The following is a 17,825-nucleotide window of genomic DNA, read 5'->3' as shown; positions in this document are numbered from 1 at the left end:
TGAGACAAAGGACTAATGTCTAGAACATATAAAAAATTGAGAGCCAGGGATTTACCTCTTAGTGGTTCTGGTCCCTGCCACACAAGTGCAAGGTCCCGAGTTCGATCCCTGGTACCAAAAAAAAAAAAAAATTGAAAAAAATCAGACACCATCCCCCAAATTTAAAGACCCAATCCAAAAATGAGCATCTGAAATGAATACACACCTCTCAGATAAAGAATTAGAAATGGCAAATAAATGAAAAAATGTTCAGCATCATTGGTCATTCAAGAGATGTAAATTAAAACAATGCTGAGATTCCATCTCCAGAAAGAATGCTGGCGGGGCTGTGGGGGAAAGGACCCCTTCTCCACTGTTGACAGGAGTGTAGACTGGGGCAACTGCTGTGGAAGTCAGTGGAGATTCCTCAAAAAACTAGGATTAGAGGTCCCATTTGACCTAGCTATTCCCCTTCTGAGTATCTTTCCAAAAGAATTGAAAGCATCCTACCACAGCAATATATACACAGCCATGTTTATAGCAGCAGAGTTTGTAATAGCTACATCTTGAAAACAACCTAAATCATCAACCAATCAATGGATAAAAAGCTGTGTTTTTTTATATAATGGAGTGCTATTCAGCCATAAAGGACGAACTTGAGACATTCCTAGGTAAATGGATGCACCTTGAGAACATACTCTTAAGTAAAATAAATTGAACACACATGTAAATATTTCATTGTCTCTCTGGTGTGAGAAACTGGAAGTACAAATAAAGACCAAAATACATTGTGAAATAGGAAGAAACTGTTCAAACTTATACCAAGTGTGAGATACTTTTTTTTTTTTTTGTACCGGGGATCGAACTTGGGTCCTTGCGCTTGCGCAGCAGGCGGCGAAACCACTGATCTAAATCCCCGGCATGAGATACTTTTTTAATAAAATGTTTTATGCAAAAAAGGTATAGTACCATTAGGAAATGAGAGCTAGATTAACAAATGAAAATATATTCTTTTAAGATCATGATACATGGTATATTTACCATTGGTTATTCTCTATTTTTGTTACGGAAATTTTCTGTAGAACTATTTTTATATTTTCTTTATTACTATCTACTTATATTGCATTAAAATAAAAAAGAAATGCTCAGCTTCTAAATTCTATGTAAATACTCCAAAATCTGAAGAACTGCAGAATCTAAAATACATCTGGTCCAAAGCGTTTCAGATAAAGAATACTCAAGCTGTGCAAGCATCAAAATATAAGAAAATTACAATAGTAGTGAGTACCATAAGAAACATGACTGTTGAACAGAAATAACTTACATGCAAAAAATCCAATTTAATGCCCTGAAGTATGTGATTAATATAACCAGAAAGAATTTGGCATTTGAAAGTTTTGAAAGTCATAGTAGTAATTTTAACACTTTAAATCAAAGGCTTTTCCTTCTGATATTCCTTAACCATCCTGTGTCTTTCCATTTAAGTCAGTATGATATGTCCTCCTGATTGTTGTTTTCCTTTATGTTATGTTTTAATTTGTTTTATGTTGTATTTCTTAATCTCTAGGTTTCTGCTTGGGGCATACTGTTTGAAACCAGTAATAGAGTCATTTGTGACAACCTGACAATGTGAATCTGTCTTGGTATTTAATATGTATCTTTCTGAAGGATTTAACAAATTAATTGTATGTACTCTAGGTGTGTCTCGAGGTCCCAGCCCTGTCAGCCTTGGAAACCAGGACACGTTACCTGTGGCAATTGCTCTTACGGAATCTGTTAATGCCTACTTTAAAGGAGCAGATCCCAGCAAGTTAGTTTTTTAAATGTACATGTGTAATGTGTGCTGGGGGGGGGCAAATTTTAAGAGTTATATTTTAATTTATTGTAGAGTAGGGTTTTCTTTTTGTTACCTGCTTCTTCCTTATTTAGTCATTTAAGCATTGTCTTTCAGATTAAAAAAATTACTAAAATCAGCACTAAGTGGTAGCTTTTACCCCCAGTGTATTTACACTATTGCCCGGGCTGATTGACCATTATGACACATTTGATGGTGTGTCTTTGGTGAAAGTGTGACATTTCCTAGAAAATAATGTGTGACTCTTGCAGAGGTGGTTTCATCTTTTGCTTTTAAGAAAATCAGTTTGGGTGAATATTTTTCCTGTGTAATAATATTCATTTCACATACATTTGTTCACTAAATACTTGAGCACTTACTATGTGTAAGACTCTGTGATAAGTGCTAAGGATTCTTCAAAACAAAAAGCTCCTGCTGCACTTGTATTATAGCAAGAAATAAGAATGACGGGAAAATTTTTTTGAGGTTAATTTAACCAAGTATTTGAAAGAGGTGTAAGAGCAAGCCGTGCAAATCTGGAGGAATAACATTCTAGGAAAGAAAGAGTGATTAGATAAAAACATGCTGGATTACCAGGTTGGATTACCAGAATTAAAGGGGGCCATTTAAGAATTTGGGATGTGTGGTTATGTTTTCTTCTAGTACATTCAGCTATACAGATGTGGGTAGGGAGCTGGATTTAGCTAAGACTTACATGGTCAAGCACAGTGAAAGAAGAGCAGTGGAGGATATATGCAAAGCAGATTATCTAACGATGGGCCTGGGAATCCAAAAATAGGAGGAAATGAGGATTTAATGGATGAATGAAGAATAATGAAAACGGTGATAAGAAGAGTGGATTGTTGAGATTTTGATGAGGTTAGAGAATTATTAAAGATGTACTAGACAGAATGAGTTACAAAAATAAAAAGTGGTGAGTAGATGAATTGGGAGTGTGAAACTGAGATTATGGAGTGGCTGTGTGGCATAGCTGGGAGAGGCTGAAGAACAGGTAATGAGAGGTAAGAGGCTGAAAGAAACTAAGTGACCAGGTGTTAAAAGGACCATCTGGGTGGATATTGAAATCATTAACCCTTATGATGGGAGTAGTAGAGCAGGTGTTAAAAGGACCATCTGGGTGGATATTGAAATCATTAAACCTTATGATAGGAGTAGTAGAGCAAAAACAGACTGGCAGTGATCCAGGAGCTCAGATTTTCAGCAAGTTGAGTGTTGAAGATGAGTCGAAAGGAATGGGATAATGAGTAGTACTTGGTTGTTTTGGGGGGTTGTTTTTTTTCTGCCAGGAACTGAACTCAGGGCCTCAGGCATGCTAAGCACCTACTCAACCACTGAGCTACATCTCCAGCCCATAAGTAGTACAGTCTAATACATGAGTTTCAAAGGAAGAATAAATAGTGGGCTAGAAGAGGTAGTGAGGAATAAGGGAAACATATACATGACCCAGTGCTGTGTAGGCCATAAGAGGGGGAAATAGCTACAACTAGGGACAGTGTTACCAGGGAAGAAGTATCCTTAGAGGTCATCCAGGAAATAGGTACCACAAAAAAGTAAAGAAACATTATCAGTGTGCTTGTATTCATGTTTGGAGTTTAATGCCAGGAAAAGATGATGCTTAGATGACTGTGGCATTTTGTATAGAATCTTTTTTTATAATCAAATTGAATAAATAAGTAGAATTATAATAAAGGATATATATAATAATTATATGTATTATGTATAATTATATATTATTATAACTACTTATATATGCTTTAAGTGGAGATTAAAGCATCTTATTTAATAACTTGTCAACATCCCCAATTTCAGGTGTATTGTGAAGATCACTGGTGATGTGACAATATCATTTCCAAGTGGAATTATTAAGGTCTTCACTAGCAATCCCTCTCCAGCTGTGCTGTGCTTCAGGGTGAAAAATATCAACAGACTTGAGCAAATTCTTCCAAATGCACAACTTGTATTCAGGTTTGTGTAAATGTTTTCCTGCTTTGAAACAGTAGTATTCAGCTGGAGACAATACAAAATTATCTGTGACCTTCTGCTGTCTTTTTATTTTGTTTTTGGTGTTAGTGATAGTTATTTTTAAACCTTTTTTTTTGTCACTCTGTCTTTATCTTTCAGTCAAGCTTTTGCTGTGTTCCATTCTTTATCCTCTAATCTTAGTTTTCCCTTATCCTTCTTTTGGTTCATTTCTACTAATCTTCCTCAGTTCAGAAGATTATTACATAGAGGCAGAGGAGAAAAGATGAGTCAGGTAAAATAACAAAAATGTTTTTTACACATGCAGTGATCCATCACAGTGTGATTCTAACACAAAAGATTTTTGGATGAACATGCAAGCTGTTACTCTCTACCTCAAGAAGCTATCCGAGCAAAATCCAGCTGCCTCTTACTATAATGTAGACGTATTAAAGTATCAGGTGAGTGTCATGTCATTATAAAATCCTAAATTAAAACATTAACAAGTGGGAGCTAACATGTCACTCAAAGAATAAATATATCATAGCCAAATGAGGTTCATGCTAGGCATTCAGGGATTTTTACAGAATTAGAAAATCTGTTAATAGATGAGTAGATATTTTAACCAGCTTAATAAAAATTTTACCATCTGCTTATGATTAAAATACCGAGTAAATATAAATATATTAATTTATACTTGATCCAAAAAGGCTTGCAACATCAGTCTTAACAACGAAACACCTAAAGCAGTCAATTAAAGTCAGATACAGCAGACATTCATTATTCCTTTAATAACTAGCAGGATTGAAGGTTTTTCTAGATGTGTTAGCAGTATAGTTGGATAAGAAAATGAAATAAATGGTAATAAACATTGGAAAAGAGGACCCAAAATTAATCACTTCCAGATGATATATTTCTAGAAAACTCAAGAGAATCAATTGAAAAACTATTATGGCATAGGAGAATTTAGTAAAGTAGCCAGTTTAAAAATCAGTGTGAAAATTACTAACTTAAAAGTTAGAAAATAGAGAAAAATACTCAGAATAAAAAACAGGAAGAAATATACAGTGGTACATTGGTTCATGAACTTGATTCTTTCCATGATTCTGGTCGCAAATCAAGTTGGATGAGAACCAGATCAAATTCAATAGTTAGGTACAATGTTGACCTTATGAGGAAATTTGATTCCATTGTCATCCAAGTTAGGTTGTGACTAGAATTGTGGAGAGAATTGCATTCATGAACTGAGGCACCACTGTACCATAATCTCTTGACTTGAATATATTTAGAAAGGAAAATATTCATTTAATAAATTGATATATTTAGAAAAATAAAATTCATGTTGCAAAAAGTGGAGCTCTCTCTAAATTCACTTATAAATTTAATGTAATCTGGATCAGAAATCCAGTAAAAGTGTATCTTTGTTTGTGATTGGAGACTTGATAGTCATTTTCACATTCTCAAAGTAAGTTAAGGGGCCGGGAATTTAGCTCCATGGTTCCTTCCGGCGCCCGCCTTGCAAGTGCAAGGTCTCAAGTTCGATACCCGGTACCAAAAAAAAAAGTCAAGAAATGTAGCCCAATATGGTGGCATGTGCCAGTAATCCCAGCATTCCAGGAGGCTGAGGCAGAAGGACCACTGGGAGTTCAAGGACAGCCTGGGCTACATAGTAAGTTGAAGCCTGACAACTTACATAGTAAGTTGAAGCCTTGAATTACATAGTGAGACCTTGTCTCAAAAAACAAAAAGAAATGTTTTAAACAGTAAAATGAAGTAACATTTTAGCATCAGTGGGAGGTCGTTATAAGGTGATAGTATTTAGAATAGTTTGGATCTGGTACAGCAGTAGCTGGCCAGATGAATGGAACAGATTAAAGTATCCAGAAATAGATCTAATAATAAATAGAAAATGGTTTATACAGCAAAGTACTTTGTCTTTCAAGACATAATGGAAATAATTAATTTTTCAGTAAATGATACGGATACAGCAAGCTAGACATTTGGGGGTTGGGGGAGCTGAATCCCTAACTCAAAATAAAACTTTTATGTACCAAAAAGGTTTAATAATAATAAATGAAATCACGAAGGGACTAAAATAAATCATGAATGAACATATATGTGTATGTGTATATCTATACATCTGTATATATAGACATATATATTCCTCATTTAATGACCTACCTGTTTAATGACTATTCAGGCTTATAACCAAGGCATGCTGTTCAGACTTACACAACCTGCAGCTTGGACTTAATGACACGTCGTGTGTGTGTGTGTGTGTGTGTGTGTGTGTGTGTACAGTTTTGTACATCTTGTTTATAGAGCCTCAATGTCCTTTTTTTGTATAATACACTTTGTTTATACAGTACCATAATTTTTGCTGATTGTATTATAGTACTGTAGTTTTATGTTGTTATACATCACAGTACTGTATGTACGAGTTATGCAAATAAAAGCAAAGTCATCAAATTGGAGTTTCCTTTGACCATTCTTTTTTCTGAATATTATAATGTACATACTATATACAATTCCTCATTTAGCAAACAATTCATTTAATGACCTATCCACAGGAATGGAATGTGGTTGTTAGAGGGGTGTCTGTGTAAATATGTGTGTATACATACTATATATTTAGTATATATTTTAATCTCAAAGTGTAGCAGACCTAAGTATAATCTAAAACCTAAAAGGTATATAAGAGAGATAATGAAAGTGTGTGCATAAAATATTTGTTTTTAAAAACCCTTAAACAATCAGTATTATGAAGGAAAAGTATTTGCAATACATAGGAGAGACTAAAGGACTTACCCCAAAGAGCCCTTATAAATTAGTAAAATATGAGTAACTCAGTAGACAGGTAACTTATGGAAAGATGCTCCATGTCACTGAACAATGAATATTTAAGTGATGAAATAATAGTTTTAGCCCATCATATCACAGGAATGAAAAATTGCAGTATGAATTAATAGAATGCTTCAGATATTTTGGGAAAGAAATTAAGCTCAATCCCTAACTCAAAATCTACACAAAGGCAGTTGTATTAGATTGTTGGATAGGTGTAACCTTTAATTCAACTCTTCCACTCCAAGAATCTGTTCTTCAGATATTTGGTGCAGCATTGCTTGGGAACCAACTAAGTACATACACATCAGGAGAGGAAGGACTTGATCAGATGAATTATAAGCCATTAAAAAGAATGAGATGGATTCGTGTTTGCATATACTTAATTAGGGAGGATATGTCCCACTGTGTGGTGCAGTGAGAAGGGATGGTTGGGGGTGTAGCTTAGCTGTACATCTCTTGCTTAATGTCCAAGGCCCTATATTTGATCCTAACACCACTAAAAATAACTACCAAGAGATAAATTTCCTGTTTTATATATTTCTGCATTGTTTGAACTTCTTGTAGAGTGAAGAAATTAAAATGGCATATCTCTAGAAAATAAATACTGTGCTTAAAGAGTAAAAACCGTTGCCATGTAAGTTGACTTGAAGCTTATTACAGGGTATTCATTGAGCAGACATATATTATTCAGTGCTTCCTAATTGCTTGGAGTAGAACAGGGAGGCAGTAAACATATTAATATTGTATGTTAGTAAGTTGTATGGAGAAAAGGTATAAAGTAAAATAAGAAAGATTGAACATCTGATTTTTTTTTTCAGTGAAAATGTAAACCAGAGTGGTCAGGGTAGCCTTTGAAATGGGTTGAAAAGGAGACATCTGAACAAGGAGCTGAAGAAATGGAAAGAATTGTTTTACTGACCATGGGTCATATGATTATAAATATTTGAAATATTCTAATTCCAGGCTTGTGGAACTATATGGTCAACCTTCCTTTTTTCTTGTTTTAAATCTAAATTGTTGTAATTCATAAATAGTTTTAGAATACTATTTTGAATTTTGAAAAGTTCTCAGATATTATACAAATAAATAAGAATCACCAGATAACATGCCAGTTTCTTGACACTGTCCTTCAGCTGTTGAGTCAGATTTTCTGCAGTTGGATCCCATGGAACACACATTATAAACAAACACCATGACAGTTTTGATATAGGTCTTCCCGGTCCACAAACTAAGGTGACCCTTATTCCTTTGAGATGAGTCTGCTTTACTCTGCCTAGCAGCAGATAGTCCTGTTAGATAGTTTTGATTCTGTAAATTCTTATGTCCAAGTATCTGTACCATGAGCATGACTTTTTTACTCTTCAGACCAAAGACAATTTTTTTTTTCTCTTTAAAGGTATCATCAAATGGCATTCAGTCCACTCCTTTGAATCTCGCAACATACTGGAAATGTAGTGCCAGCACCACAGATCTTAGAGTGGATTATAAATATAATCCAGAAGCCATGATGGCTCCTAGTGTGCTTTCCAATATACAGGTGGTAGTACCAGTGGATGGAGGAGTCACAAATATGCAGTCTCTTCCCCCTGCAGTATGGTAAATAAATATATTTGTGAATTCATGCCACATTTCTGTTTCAGTCCCCAACTTTTAGAACCCAAGTTCTAAAAGTTGTAATTTTGAAAAGTTTTGGTGCATTTTTCTGTAGAAGCCATGCTATAAAAGTTGCTATTCATTTTACTAGTCAAACCACAGTAGCCTCAGTCCACAGAAAACAAAACTAGTTTAACTGTAAGTACCACCAGATTTGAATGGTTCTTTACTAACTTTCCCTTAAACAAATTGCTTAGCCTCTTAAAATCAGTGATAATAATTATTTTAAATATAGCATCTGGCATTTTTGTAGGAGCACCTATTACTAGTGTTCAGTAGTATTAGAACTCTTGTCTCTTAACTACCTCCCTTGTTTCCTCTTGTAATACTAGTATGCACTCTAACAGCTCTTTGTGTTTGCTCCATCATTTCATAACAATGTTTTTCTTGATTAATTAAGATACTGAGCCCCATATACATGTTTTCCTTTTCCTGACCGGTACAAATGAGGGGAGTCCTATAGTCTGGTAAAACTTCCATTAACTGAGAAAAATACAGCATTTTACTTAATGCTATATCAAACACATTTTTACCAGGTCACACTACACTGAGATAGTGAAAATATTTTAAATGCATTTATTTTGGGAGTGCTCATCCATTGTCTAAAGTACTATATTAGACACTTAATCTGAAGATATTTATCATTACAGGAATGCAGAACAAATGAAAGCCTTTTGGAAATTGTCTGGTATTTCAGAAAAATCAGAAAATGGAGGTAAGTGTGTGCATGCTTTTTTGTTTACAATATGATATCACTGAAAATGGATTTCTCTTTCCTTTCCCCTTGCCTCCCCTCACCTCAGTGCTAGGTATCAAACCCAGAGCCTCTTGTGTGCTATTGCAAGCACTCTATCATTGAGCTATACCCACAGCCTGATTGCTTTTCTGAGGCATGTTTATGGAAAGTTTTCTTCCTACAACTTCATGCCTTCAGTTCTAGAACTGACCACTAGGTGGAAGTTAATACCTTATATAAAATGGACTAGCTAAAATTTAGACCTTTTTCCTCTCTAGATTGAAAATGCTCTCTTTGCAAGAAAATGAACTTGTTACTTTATATAAATGTTTTTTATATTTAAGTGCCAACATTAAGAAAAAGTATCTAATAAATGTAGAGTAATAGAACTGTCTCTCTGAGGTAGGTAACCTCATAACTAATAGAAACTGATTTAACACATTAATTTATTCTGTTAATGATGTCCTCTTGGCCCCCAGGAAACTGTGTTGTAGAAGCTTCCAGGATTTAAAAAGCCTCCTCCCTACTCACATCTTGCATTCTGGTCATTTCCCCCATTAGAACTAACATCAACAGCCTTCAATTACATTTTAAGGAGAAGCAAGTTAATTGCCTCCTCCTACTAAGCCTGCATCTTTTTGTGTTCACAGTGCAAAAGAAAAGTGTCTGCTAGTTGATTACCCTTAATATCTCCCCTTACTCAACTTAAAATTAGGACATAATTCCCAGGACAATCAAGTCTTTAATAGTAGATAGTCTCATTTTCTCATAATTAAAATCTCCTACATCCCTTTGAATGCCTAATTAGCCTGCAGCAATTTCTGTTGAGTAGGGTTTCTTGTTTGTTTTTGCTTTTCATCTATTTCTTTTTGAACACTTTGAGCATTTAATAGTATCAGTAGTTTTTCCTAATAGTTATGTGTAAAGGTCCATGAATATTTGTATTATCTGTGCACTTATACCTATTATGAGGAATCAGACTTTTACTAACTGACCCATACTTTGGGTGAAATAACCAAGCTAATCTACAGTTCCTTTTTGGTCTTTGGCACTTAAAGCTTACTAGTTTTAAGGTGGTCAGTTGTATTGATTTATACCCTAGCAATATGGCATTGTGGAAACCATGCTGAATTGCCTAGTTAAACTGGAAGTAAATAAGAAATCCTACTTACATTGGCAACTTAAAACTAGCTAATAAGGAAGAGAGTGTTTCCCTATTTAATGGAACTATACTGTAATTATAAATTCTTAACCAAGAAAGGGACTTGTTCTCTCAAAAATAAGACCTAATTTTTTTGACCAGATATTTTAATAGTTTCTCTCTACTATTCAGGTATGAGATATCTGTGTGAGGAAATGGAAAAATCTTACAAATATGGTTTTGATGTGGTTTAGTTGAGCCTTTGCAAAGAAATACCCAACTCCAAATACTGTAAAATGGAAATCTGTTCTTGTTCTGGCAGTATTCCTAGAAAAGGGACAGGAAATAATTCCAAATTTTAAGGATTGCCAAGGTGCCTGCTTTATGCATATGGTAGGACTTTGACAGAACTGCATTGCTTGTTAAGACTGGACATTTGGTTAAGAATTAGGCAGTAGTTCATCTCTACTCTGATGTATGCCACTAGGCATAGTAGTATAGGATGAATTGGTGTTTTACATCTTGCTCCACCCTGCCCTGTAGTGTTAAACTTCTCTATAGGGGTTCACAAGGCCTTTCTCCTGTTACCCAGCAATTCTGTCCACTTGCCTTAACCAGAAACCTTCTAGACTCCTACTTCTTTCTCACATTTTGATTCCAACTCCTAGCTATCTTTCAATTGCATTCCATTCTTTCCTTTCCCTGGCCCTAGTTCAGATCCCCTTCTCCTATCACTTAGAATCCTAAACTGTTCAATTGACTTGCAGTTGGATTCCTGACTTTTCATCTTGCCCCTCCCCTCCTATCAGATATTCTTGTCTTCCATATCTTGGGTGATTCCCCATACTTATATCTTACACTTATTAACAGGGCCTGGTCCTTGGTGATGTTCTCTTCTGCTGCTGTTCTCCACTTGTGTCTGTTGTCCTGCTATTCTAGTATAGATGGAGTTGTAAATGCATTGTGCTGGCATAAGTTCCCAGTCTCTGTGTCTAGTTACTTCTGCCTTAAATACACACCATCATCACCAGCACCACCTACAGTTTCCAGTAGAGATCTGTGCTTTTGTGCCTACAGCTCCCAAGAGCTCCTTCACAGCATTTATCGTATTCATCATTATTATTTTACTGTTTATGCCATGCTCTTAAAGTGAGATGATCCAACTAAATGTATCAAAAAGAAAGGGCTTCTGGGTCGGGGATTTAGCTCAGTGGTGCTGCCGCCTGCCTCGCAAGCACAAGGTCCTGAGTTTGATCCCTGGTACCCCCCAAAAAAGGAAAGGGCTTCTGAAATATGTAAGGCATAATGTTAGACAACAAAAAATTTAAAAAGAAAAACAAATAGTAAATAAGTAATATTGGGCCGGGGATTTAGCTCAGTGGTTCCGGCACCTCCCTCTCAAGCACAAGGTCCCGAGTTCGATCCCTAGTACCAAAAAAAAGGTAATGTTAACCAACTTCCCAACAGTAGCCACTTTTCCTTCTTTCCCTATCCCTTCCCCATGATCTGGTGCTCAGCAGTTATTTCTTTGTACCTGTCCTGGCTGTACCCCTTCCAGGATTTCCCTCTCATAATTACTTTTTTCTTTTTTGATCCACTTCAACATGAGAGTAAACACCTCTAAAGACTACTATTAAGTAAAAGAGAAGGATGGATTAGGATTACATATTTAATGAAAATTTAGATTCACTGAATTAAATCTGATTTTTGAAAGTGATTTGTTTACACATCTCATGAATTTAACATAGAACGGATATAATTTGGTGTCTGTGCTCATTTGATTTTATTTGGTATGCAATATATTTTATCCCATGTAAGTTCTTTATTCTTTTCTTTTTAGGTTCTGGGTCCCTCAGAGCAAAATTTGATCTTTCAGAAGGTCCCAGTAAGCCCACAACACTTGCAGTTCAGTTCCTCAGCGAGGGAAGTACCCTCTCAGGAGTTGATATTGAACTTGTTGGCAGTGGCTATAGGCTTTCCTTAGTAAAGAAGCGGTTTGCCACTGGTAAGTTGGGAGATTTTGAACTTTTTAATGTCCATAGGAAACATTTGGATTCTAACAGTTACTAAACAACTGTCCAACAGTTCATAATCTAAAGGCATGACAAAGAATTTTTGACTCTTGGTATAAAGTGCCAAATTAGAGACACACCTGGTAGGGAGAGTTCCCATGGTTGTCATAGCTGAACACCTGTGATATGATTCTAATGTATTGTAAACAGCAGATGGGAACTGGAGTTCTCTGTGATTGAAGTGAGAAATGTATATTTGAAACAGTAATTGCAAAGGTCTGCTTGTTTTTCAGGACGATACTTGGCAGATTGTTGATCAACCTGGGAAAGTGATGGCTCGAGGGAGCAGTACAAACCTGCCATTCTGCATTACCTGTTCTTTCTAAACACTATTCTAACTCGTATGTTGTCTTTCAAACTTAGATATATTTGAGAACTGACTACAAACATTAAATCGCACTTTTAAAGTGAGTCATTGAAAGAAATAGCACTGAAATGATTTTTTACACTGCAAATGATCAAATGCAATATTCAGGAACACATTTCTTCATATTCTCAATAAAAATAAAGTTTTCATAGGCTGAAATTTTAAATTATCTTCAGTGTCTATGTTGAAGAAAGGGAGTTATAGTGTAACATCAGGTCTAAAATTTCAGGAGAGCAAGCACAAAATTATTTAGCTTTCCATAAATTTGTAGAGTCACAAAGTTTTGAGATTTCATAAGTTTGATCTTGAATGGATACAAACAATGTGAATTCTAAGTTTTAGATAATGTTAACTCAGAGCACTCAATCAGATTGAGTTATGTGCCATAAGTTAATCAGAGCAGAGTCCTCGTGATATGCAAAAAATATATAATTTGATTCTCATAAACATTAATAAAGTGTAAATGGTGTTTTGTATGATTTTTAAAAAATTCTCAAGTGCAATGTGTTTTAAAATAAGCTTGCAAAAGCAGAGAATTTACTTCTGCAGTTAACTTTATAGAAGTTGTGATTGTTTTGATGAATTAATGCTGTAGATTTAATTTATTTTTATATGGATTGCATAATACGTGCCTTTTAAATCAATAACAAAAACCAGAAATGTGCCTATCTAGTTTGTGTGCATTAACGTGCCTCACTTTTTTTCTCACAGTCTGAATCTTCAATTCAGAATATTACAGTGGTCAAATAGTTTTTGCAGGACATTTGCAATTTTTGTGAATACTTTTGACCTGCAATTGGGAAGGGAATTCAGAATAACTAAAGGATAGTTTATATTTAAAAACCTTGGCTCACTTCTTTAGTGGTGCACTGTAGCCACCGAAAAGAGAGATAACCCTAATGGTGTATGTTTACTGGTGAAAAAAATTACCTTCAGATATTTGACATTAACCTCATCAAAAGTGAAACATAAATTCTGAAAAACTGTGATGGCAGATTGGTAACTGGTATTTTAACTCTCAATTTAGCATTTCCCTTGTCTCTGTCATTAAAAATTTACGCATTATTTACTAATTACATTGTGAAGCATGAGTTCTGTAGTATTTTCTGAGGAGTACATTTTTAAAAAGAATTTTGGCAGCAGGAGAGAAGTACTGTTTTTTGTTTCATTTCAACAGAAAAATTACCAATTTGTATTTTATTGTTATTCTGTTTTTACCACATGGTAAAAATAGGTAAATTATTTAAAGTGATAGATTGAGCTAAGCATTTCTTAAAATAGGCCGCACATTTAAATAGTGCAAAGCTTGACTTTGTAGCAAATTCTGATTAATTGAAGAAATGACATATTTTAGTCAAAAGTTTCATAATCTAGAAGTGGGAATTATTTATGATGATAAATGTCAGTCCTCTTCGTTTTGCATAGTTGGAATGATAACTTGTGGTACATAAGATAATTTATGTAAACCCTAATTGTTCTGTTGAGCTTTACAGAAAATAAAACCCCTATTCCTAGACATTTATGTAACATCTTGCTATATTAAATATAGCAGAAAATTCACTCCTTCACAATATATAACACAACCTGTGTATTTTTATATATTCAGTGATAGCCCAGTTCTAAATTTAGATTTGACTAGAGCAATACCTAAGACAATTTTCTAAAATTTTAGTCTGTACTAAATAGCAAAATTAGAATTTCTAAATCTTATATTATTCTCTTTTAAATGCCAATTGCAGGCTCTACTGGAATTTTAACTGTAAATCTGCCTTGCAATCAAACTGCTTTTATTGTGCAGTTAATATTTTATTCTTGGAATTCAGACACTATTACACTCACCATGTTTTTTTAAATAAAGTATTACCTAAAAATGTGCAAATTAATGAAATGGTTAAACTTCTGCACTTTTTAATTACCACAGTCTTCATACCAAGTGTTGATACATAAATTTATATTGGATACAGGTTACAATTTTGAAGCCATATGAGTTTTATTGATTTTTTTCATTTAAAAATCCACTAATGGTGTAAAAAATACCAGTAGATTTTCAGTGGGAAATGTATCTAGCAAGCTGGTTCTTGCTTATGTATAGTGATAAAACTTTGTAGCTGTCTCTTTAACCAGGAATTTGTAAACACAAAACTCTTAACAAAGTGTTTTTAAGGATTATTTACTACTTTGGGTTATAATTAGAACAATGCACATCTGTCTTCCAAAATTTTGTAAATGTTTGTGATTTTTTTCATAAAATGTAAATTTTACATAAAAGTTGTACCCTAATAAACATGTAATATATAATTTATCACTTGGCTTGTGTGTCTTGTATCCTTATTGATAGTTGATGTGTGTCATTTGAGTAATTGGGTTTGAACTTTATACCAATAACAGATTGAACTATTAACTTAGCTTTCATTGGTCATAAAGAAGATCTCATTGGAGTATGTCTTTAAAATGCCAAAATTGTTTTTCAATTATTATTATTTTACACATTGATGATAAAAAAAATTTTTAAAAGACAAATAGATGTTAAATTTTAGCAAAGACTTTCTTCTGGACTAGTTGATCAGGGGCACAGTCTCACACAATTTAAAAATTGTAATATTCCAAAGATGTAGTCAAGACCATCAAGCCTGGATGGTGGATTTAAAGGGAAGCAAAAAAAAAAAGAAATACAAGAATTATTCATCCTAAATATTAAAAATTTTGTTGAATTTGTCATAAATAGGAGCAGTTAGCTAGGTCAAGTTGAGAATTCTCTAGAAAGGCCAAATAATGCTGTTATTTTTCATACCATGTACCCCATCATGGTTTTCTACATTTATTCTCTCTTTTCTCCTTATCCCCACTCCCACTTCTATTAGGAGAAAGGGTGCTAGCTGCTGTCATCACCCTGCACTTTCAGGGGCTGATATACTATTTTGCTCAAATCGTAGTCCTCATCAGGTTCAAGGAGGATCTCTGCTCTATAAACTAATGGGCATCTCCCATTCCTTGATTCTACACCAGATTTTCTCCATTTGGTCAGCATATGGGGAAAGAGAAGGGCTACCTGGGAGCTTTTGGATACCAACCACAGATACAGGATTATCACTTCCACCCCCTTGCATGAGCCAGGACTTGAACTTGTAGCGCTAGTCTCCTACATGCTAAGATGAGGAATGTTTGGCTATGTGTTCAAGAGGAAAAGAAAACAGGATTTTGATAAACAGGGTAGTCCTCTTCCACATACCCTATTTTATTTCCTGTCCCGTGCCTCACATGTGCATTTAATAGTGTTTGTGGCTTTCTATAGGTTTTATTTTTCTACTGTCTCTATATGTATATATTTTATCCCTATTTTTTTTTGGTACCGGGGCTCGAACTCGCGTCCTTGCACTTGCGAGGCAGGCAGCTGAACCACTGAGCTAAATCCCCGGCCCTTATCCCTGTTTTTTACCATCTGATTTTTCCATACTTCCAATAATGGTTATTTCTGAATGATTATTTGTGATAACCAGGAACCATTGTTTATCTTTGACATGCAGGGGTTTTTTTGGTTTTTTGTTTTGTTTTGTTTTGCTTTTGTACTGGGGATTGAACTCAGGACCTTGTGTTTGCAAGGCAGGCATGGTGCCACTGAGCTAAATCCCCAGCCCTGACATGCAGTTTTATCTGTCAGAAATATTTTTAACTTTAAGTAACAAAACAAAACTAAAAACAGCTTAAACAGGAACAGTTTTGTTTTTAGTAGTTTTTACCAGTGTAAACTTAGCAATGAGCAGGTTGAACTTGAAAATAAGTATTCTTTTTTATTTTTAGGATAATAAAATTGACATAACTTTTTAACAGTTTTGATTCTAAAGCCTGTTTTTGTTTTTAAATCTGTGTCTTTTAAACTAATTCCTTGGGGAATATGTATACATAGATTTCTGTTGCAGTATGTAATAGCATGACAAAATAGGAATTGACAGTTAAATACTATATAGCTATTAATCTATAGTCAATGATGTTGAAATACTGCTACAGTATTATTAAATGTTAAAGGTAATATGCTATTTTTGTGGAAGTGCGTACATTGAGAGTATATATCTTTACAGAAAAACTCATCAAGCTGTTGTGATTTCAGGTTAGTGAGATTTTTATTTTCTATAAATACTTGGTGTGTCTAAATTTCATTTAGTTTTCATGAGTGCATACTACATTTACAGGAACTTTCTATTTGAAAATTTTAGAGTAAGTTGAACTTTGTTTTAATGTAAATAGTATACAAAGATCTCTTCACATAAAGGCTTTTCTTATTTTGATCATTGCCTTAACCTTCCACTTGGTCTTCCAATGTTATATATGACATTTTGGTGTTTTGTTTTTCAGGTATGGAAGTTTTCTTGCTCTATTTTTTTTTCCTTTTCAGTCTCAAGGCTGACTGCCATAATTTGTTTCGTGTAAGAACAGAACCAGTTGTTTATTCTGGATATACATTTTGCCAGTCTGGCTGCCTTCCTTTTTGAGGAGATAAGGGTGGTAACTAGGAAGGAGTTCAACCCCACGACTTTTGTACTGAGCTATATCCCCAACCTTATGTTTTTTATTTTGACACAGTTGCCCAAGCTTGGCTTGAATTTGCAGTCCTCCTGTCTGAGTGCTGAGATTACAGGTATATACCACTACCCCCAGCTCCAGATTACTTTTCTTTTTGTTGTTGTTGTTGTTGTTGTTGGTATGAGGGGATCAAACTCAGGACCTTGTGCTTGTGCCAAGTTACTTTCTTAGAAAAAAAAACTATGATCCAGAGAAAGGACAGGATTGCTTTTAGGAAAAATCAAGAGCCTCTTATAGCTTAGAACCCTAATGCTATCACCTCAATGAATCAGTGACTGATTTCCACCTTCAGAATTCCCAAAAGTGACCCGAAGAGTGAGTTTGTAATCCTCGAGTGGTGTAACATGGCTGTAATCCCAGCACTCTGGGAAGATGAGGCAGGAGGATCACAAGTTCTAGCCCCCTGGGCAATTTAATTGTGATTTAGAGACACATTGTCTCGAAGTAAAAGATTAAATAAAAAGCTGGGGATATAATTCAGTGTAAATTCCCTGGATTCAATCTCACACTGTGCTAGGAAAAAAAAGGACCTAGGTTTTATGGGGTTTTTTTTAACCTTTTAACAAAGTTCATTAGTTAGAAATTTTGAGTGAATTTCAAAAATTTTGGGAAGTGTGAAAAGAGTGGTTTGAAACCATCTC

At 34.7% G+C, this 17,825-nt stretch overlaps 1 protein-coding gene across 10 annotated transcripts in view; it reads left to right on the top strand.

Moving 5' to 3' along the window:
* Positions 1-14,908, top strand: part of Fcho2 (FCH and mu domain containing endocytic adaptor 2) — a 111,545-nt gene extending 96,637 nt beyond the window's left edge. For all 10 annotated transcript variants that reach the window (XM_087203159.1, XM_087203160.1, XM_087203155.1 and 7 more), the window contains 7 exons: positions 1,678-1,789; positions 3,644-3,799; positions 4,122-4,254; positions 8,034-8,233; positions 8,941-9,005; positions 12,008-12,172; positions 12,473-14,908. In XM_087203159.1, the coding sequence (XP_087059285.1) occupies positions 1,678-1,789; positions 3,644-3,799; positions 4,122-4,254; positions 8,034-8,233; positions 8,941-9,005; positions 12,008-12,172; positions 12,473-12,495 (854 nt within the window). In that variant the 3' untranslated portion in view covers positions 12,496-14,908. The remainder of the gene's footprint in view (positions 1-1,677; positions 1,790-3,643; positions 3,800-4,121; positions 4,255-8,033; positions 8,234-8,940; positions 9,006-12,007; positions 12,173-12,472) is intronic.
* Positions 14,909-17,825: the final 2,917 nt, after the last annotated feature.

The sequence above is a fragment of the Heterocephalus glaber genome, unplaced genomic scaffold (genome assembly GCF_053883595.1).
Source record: "Heterocephalus glaber isolate CG9 unplaced genomic scaffold, H.glaber_assembly_v1.0 deba00001788, whole genome shotgun sequence".
NCBI lineage: Eukaryota > Metazoa > Chordata > Mammalia > Rodentia > Bathyergidae > Heterocephalus > Heterocephalus glaber.
The sequence above is the reverse complement of the archived record's forward strand: the minus strand, read 5'-3'. Positions and strand labels throughout refer to the sequence as shown.